The 5,969-nt window shown below is 42.3% G+C and overlaps 1 protein-coding gene and 2 non-coding genes across 3 annotated transcripts; all 3 read left to right on the top strand.

Moving 5' to 3' along the window:
* The first annotated feature begins 300 nt into the window (after window positions 1-300).
* On the top strand, window positions 301-3,118 carry LOC147987541 (uncharacterized). Its single transcript, XM_087540370.1, has 3 exons — window positions 301-831; window positions 1,014-1,240; window positions 2,180-3,118. Exons 1-3 carry the CDS (start codon window positions 363-365, stop codon window positions 2,888-2,890), a joined length of 1,407 nt encoding a protein of 468 aa, XP_087396496.1. The 5' UTR covers window positions 301-362; the 3' UTR covers window positions 2,891-3,118.
* A 654-nt stretch (window positions 3,119-3,772) lies between these two features.
* LOC125531878 (small nucleolar RNA Z101) lies at window positions 3,773-3,869 on the top strand. Its single transcript, XR_007293582.1, has one exon. It is a non-coding gene; the product is annotated as a small nucleolar RNA Z101 (small nucleolar RNA).
* Window positions 3,870-4,206: 337 nt separating this feature from the next.
* On the top strand, window positions 4,207-4,293 carry LOC125531879 (small nucleolar RNA Z102/R77). Its single transcript, XR_007293583.1, has one exon. It is a non-coding gene; the product is annotated as a small nucleolar RNA Z102/R77 (small nucleolar RNA).
* The last annotated feature ends 1,676 nt before the right edge of the window (window positions 4,294-5,969 follow it).

A 5,969-nucleotide genomic window follows, 5' to 3' on the forward strand; every position in this document is an offset into this window, starting at 1 on the left:
CTAGTCAGCATTAAATGTCTCAGTATTAAATGTCCCTTGTGCAACACCAATTAGAGGAGAGAGAGGGGGATTTTAGTCAGTAAAAGTCAGAAGTGTTTGGAGGTTTACTGACTAAAGGTGACTACTACTAGTCTCTAGTCAGTAAAAGTTGGGGGTGGGGTGACTAGGGACTAAACTAGTTTTAGTCACCCACTAGTCAGGGGTGTTTGGAGGTTTACTGACTAAAGGTGACTACTACTAGTCTCTAGTCTCTAGTCTCTAGTGATCCAAACACCCTCTTAGAAACCCTACCTGCTCACATCAAACCGAAAACAAAGACCTACCTGCTTTCCCTTCCCCTCAACAGAGCGGCGGCGGCGGCGATGGAGGGGAAGGAGATCGAGGTCGGTGGAGGGCCATTGGAGGGGTGGAGATCGAGGTCGGTGGTGGGCCGGAGGATTAGATCGAGGTCGTTTAAGGGCCATTGGGTGGGGCAGTTACCGGTGGAGTACATCGATTGGCAGGAGCGTAGACCGCGGATAAGAGCGAGGTCGGCCGATGGCAGATTGGAGGTGCAGGAGAAGAAGGAAAACGGGAAGAAGGAAACATCTGACCACCTTCGTTGGGAGCATCAGCCGTGGGAGGACGATGAAGATGACCCGTGGCTGTGGGAGCCAGCGGCTGTCGCCGGAGGCAGTTTAGGCACCCTGACCACGGACAGGGGCCTGGAGGAAATCGAGGGGAAAGTGGTGATCAGCAAGGATAAAGCCGCTGAGATCGAGGAGGAGGCGTTTGCTCGCTTCCGTAGGGGCTGGGAGCATGTCAACGGCGGTAGCCACTTCGAAGACTTGAGTGAGTAAATATGCCATTTTTTTCTAACTGCATGATTAATCTTCTATGGCTGCCCTCTCTCTCTCTCTCTCTCTCTAAAATCATTGATACTTGCTCTTTTATTTCAACAATGAGTTTGCAAGCAGAGAGTTAGCATGTTAGATTTTTAACTTCCATACTAAGTTGGTTGTTTCTGCCTGCAGCGTTATTCAGCCCTATGATATTCACACACTGTACACCGGGGTTCAAGCCTATTGATGCCGTACTTGCGAAGACAGTACAGATTTGTTCCATCAAGATTGCTGATGTTAATCACTTCAAGTGGCCACTGCAAGTGTATGGCGTGGTTGCTGCTCGAGATTGTGTTGATACCCATCGCAATCCCATCTTCCTTCGTCCAAGAGATGACTGCCAGATCATCAATGATGTGGTATGTACTATCTTGTTTTCCTTGTTTAGGCGCTGTCTGCATTGTTCTTCGTATATGCAATTGTTTGATGATGCCCTGCATTAGTTTAGTTTTGTTGATCTAGGATATCTTATACCTGGGACCCACTGCCATGTCCGAGGTTAATAGAGCTTGGGTTATGGCTTTGTCAGTGCGTTGAGTAAACGTTTCATTGTGTCCTTAACAGAAGGAAGGATGCACAGGCACTTTCATGGAGAACGCATCTTGTAGGATATGATATGATGTTTATCTCCTTGAGCCGCAAAATTTTAACTGTTGTACAGTCAATAGAAATATCTGCAGTGTTGTAGGACTACAGAGCTACCCTCAGGAGGGATGCTGATGTTTTGTTCTGCATCAATTCTGTTAGATAAAACTGCAAAATAGTGTGTGATTCACTGATTTCTTATGCCCTGTAATCTATTTGTAACCCATCATCAATTGAGTTGCAACTTCAATGCCGAGGCAAAAAGTTTTATGTCTGCAACATGTTACCCCTCTTGTTAGCCCTTTGCAATAACTTGCATTTACTTAGGAGAAGCATGTGATACGTTTGCACGGTAATTGCATGTGAAGCATCATGTAAGCAGTAAGCATGTGATCAACAGAAACATTGGAAACAGGGCGCATAGAATATTTTGAGGTTCCAAGTAATGCATTTTTTTGTTGATTTTGTTATACTTGTCGAATACATATACTTACTTCAGCCGAACTGTGTGCAAGAAGATATGAATAACATTAAATGATTGTTTGTTCATGCCATGCTGTTGTAGCAAACTGCTAAGTAAGTGTGACATGCTATGAAGTAAATAGTAACTATAGACAATCAACTGCCGCATACATTTTTAACATTGTTTGTAACAAACATTGGTGATTAGTTAACGGAAAATGTGGTGCTGATGGTGATTGTTATTCTTGCAGGATACTTTTTTGCACTTGACTGACCCTGTTCGTGCAATCGTGTCGGAGGAACCTGTCGACATCGAAATCCAACTAATAGTGAAGGGCCCAACAGCGTCTGAAGATAGAGCATTGATCAGTTATCCCGTGCTATATGATGGTGATCATGCGGATCCTTCAGGTATGCTCATCGTTGAAAAAAACTTCTGCACACTGGAGTTATCCTTCCAGCAGCTTAATCGTTCGGTTCAAGCCACTGTGTTTGGTGTTAATATTATTGGTGAGAAGCCAGCGTCTTTTGGTTGTGGAGTTCGAATAGTCTGCTCGTCACTATCTCAGCATGGCATTGAAGACAGAAATGAATCCACATCCAAGGAAGTCTTGTTGGTTGATTCGAGAGTTGGACAGCCTGCTATTAAACGTGGTTACATAAACCTGTCAAGGCAAGTCATTTCTGTAGAATTGAGTGGGAGACTGAAACTTCAGATTCAAGCATACACACCTTCCGGCGACATGGTTGCAGAAGGCCACGTGGTTGTCGTCCCGAAGCAATGCAACACAAGTGACCATGAATGCAACCTTGGCAGCTTCAAGATAAGGTTTACCATTGCTTGGTCCCTTCTTATCGAAGATGAGGAGCGCATCTTGATGAATGGGCGTGTGGATCCTTTCGCATCGTGTCCCCTGGACCCTGAGTTTTTCAGGACGGGGTCGATTTCTTACCTGATGTAAAGGCCTGGTGATTGTAAATCTATGTGTCGTGAACTATGTGGTAGTTTGTTTGTGTGTCTGTGGACGACTAGTGTATTTGGTGCTATGTTACCGAACATGGTGGTTCTTATGCTTGGACGTGAACAACCCTCCAGTTTGTAATGTTTAGCTCTTGACAATCAGCCATGCGTTTGTATCCCATTACCGGAAATTAGACTCAACGCTTACTACGCTCCTGCTACCTACTGGCTGGAGCGGGGATGTCGTGTCCTGGTTGCTGAAGTTTTTTTATCTGAAAATGATATTCATGGCAAAGCAAACGAGGGTGAAATGTTTGCTGATTAAATGTTAGGTGTTTCAAAGCATCAACAACTATCCGGCTCAATGTCTCTCTCGAGCTCAATGTTGCCAACTCACCATTTTTTTGGAGCTGGAATGTTGTGTCAAACGAGGGTGAAATGTTTGTTGACAAGAAGAATTTTTTTTGGAGCTGGTCCTCTGCTTCTGCCTTCTCTGATGCCCTGCGTGCCACGCCCACTATTGGTTTGATTGATTGCCAACATGGTATGATGGCCTAAATACTTCTTGACCCAATCTAACTATCCTCCCTGGTCGATGCACAAGTACTGCAATAATGGTAAAGCTCTCTTCTCTTCATAATACTACTCTGTAGAATGTCGGAATTCTTAATTGCAGAACGGTACCAACAGTGGTTTGACGAAATTTTAAAACGAATCAGAAATGTTAAATCTCTGAATTCTACACCAAACAATCCTTACTAATGGAACGAATCATTTGCTGGGCTGTCAGTGGCGCGTGGAGAACCCCAGGCCTAGCCCCTTTTGCTTCTTTTAAAGCCTGTAGGTTTTTCCTCCTTATTGCTGTTTATTGGGAACAACATTGTTGATCCAGGTTAGGAGATACAAAGTTTTATGGGTAATTTCTGTCTGGCGACTTTGTGACGTCGCACTCTTTTGACCTTGGAGATCTGATGCATCCTTGATAACATTCTCTTGCATTTCTGTGATGTCACTCTCTTTTTTCACCTTGGAGATCTGATGTCCCCACCACTGATGTCTTTTGTGTTCTTAGTACTTTTTTCTTTCTTTCAAAAATCCTTTTTTGGGGTTTTAATGTGAAAATTTGAGATGATGAAGGTGATTAATTTCCCTATTGGTTTGACTGGTTCATATGAGGGCCTAAATACTGAATCGATCATCCACTTGTTTTCACAAAAGGCCGATCTGTTTATGTTTGCCTCATCATGCCATTATTTCCTTGGATTCTTTTTGGTATAATTATTTCATTTTTTCAATGAATGGCTATTTTCTTGCTCAGTATAAGATGATGATCAATGATTAGTTTCCCTACTGGTGTGATTAGCCAACATGATGGGCTATATATTGAACCAAATCTGATTAGCCTCCCTGTTTTGATATGAGAAGTAATTGAACTTTTAAAGCTTTCTTCCAGTTTAATAATGTCACAAATTCTTGTTTGCAGGATGGTGTAAAGAATAGTATTAATGCAATATAAAAATGAACCAGCAATGCTATAACAGTAGGAATGAATGCCCAAGCATTTTTTTATTCTACTTGTGTTGGAATCTAAAACATATCATGTTGTTCTTGTATCCAGTAGGAATGGTGATTGACCAAGATTAAGATATTGTTGTTCTAGAGAAAGACACCCTGTTCTGTGCTATTCTCTATGTTTTTGCTTGTGTTGGGACGAATCGTGGGATGTTTTCTGTCATGAAGCATGGCAATAAAAATAACCACGATTCATGAGATTGAAACGAAACTGAAACCGGAAATTACGAGAAGTGGTTTCTTCAGAGCTACTATGTTTTCAGCCTCGGCTTACCGTTTGCTCTTATTTCATTCATTATATATATGTTTATGTAAATTCAAGGTTGAACTAACGGGTGCATTGGTTTTTCGCCTTAAAGGACGAGATTGGGCCAACATGACTAGCCCTCAGGCAACAAGGAATAACAGCGGGTGTAAGCCATCACCGCCTTCTGTTTTTCGAAACGGCAGTCTTGCCTCCGTTGAGTGAGTATGATGCTCTGGACAGGTTAGTGTTGCTGCCTTTCAACACACATCAATGATTCTTTTGCTTGCTTATTTTTCTTTAGCTAGTCATTTTTTTTTTCAAAAAGGGGAAAGACCCCAGCCTCTGCATCATCATGATGCACACAGCCATTTTTCTTTAGCTAGTCATGTTCCAGCCTTATCTATAGTTATGATGTTCTTGTGTGCAGCAAGGCCCCAAGCTCCCCCAACCATGCCCATGATGGCCAGACAGTACAACAAGCCATCCTCATTGGACAATGTTGCCAATGGGTAAATAAGCTCTGTCAATCTTTCTACTATCGAGTGAGTGTGAATGCCAACTTAACCTGACTGTACTTTTCCTGCAGCGCCGAATGACTTCACTACAAGGGCATACTCTGCAAGCAATACAATATTAGAGAGCCCCGAGGAAATCAAGGCAAAATCAACTGGCTGTCACAAACCCTTTCGAACACGGTAATTGTCTTGCAAATATGTGAGGAGTGGTGTTTTTTTGTCAGTCTATGATATAGCTTGCTGGATGTCCTGCTAGACACTAGCTAATTCTTTTCCATATCTTCAGGATATTTGTGTGCTCTTTACTCTTTAGTCTGCCGGAACAAGGTGTTCATGTTCCCCTTGCACAAAAGAAAGCAATCGCAAGAAGAGCATGGACAACAACTTGTCATGTAATATGTAATTTTTGTTCTCTTAATTATGCCAGAGTTACTTTGATCTTGATGAGTTGACTGGGTGATGCTTTGGAAAGTTCATTATCGGTTGCCCTTTAAATGTTGTTTGTAGGTAATTGTTGTCGACACTTTGTTTGAGATTCCATACATTTTTTCATAAATTTGAAATGTATCCTATCACGATTATTACCTGGGATTAATCTGGCTGAACATGCACACAATAATATCAAGATTTCGCTGCGAGTCATGTACACATTTTGACTAGAGAAGGCTTTAGTTCTTTAGGTTATGATGATACTGGGTACCAAAGACAAATGTGATAGCTTGTTGCCTTGTTCTTGATTGAGTTTC

This window comes from Triticum urartu, chromosome 2A (assembly GCF_056163025.1).
Source record: "Triticum urartu cultivar PI428250 chromosome 2A, HENAU_Tu73, whole genome shotgun sequence".
In the NCBI taxonomy this organism is placed as follows: domain Eukaryota; kingdom Viridiplantae; phylum Streptophyta; class Magnoliopsida; order Poales; family Poaceae; genus Triticum; species Triticum urartu.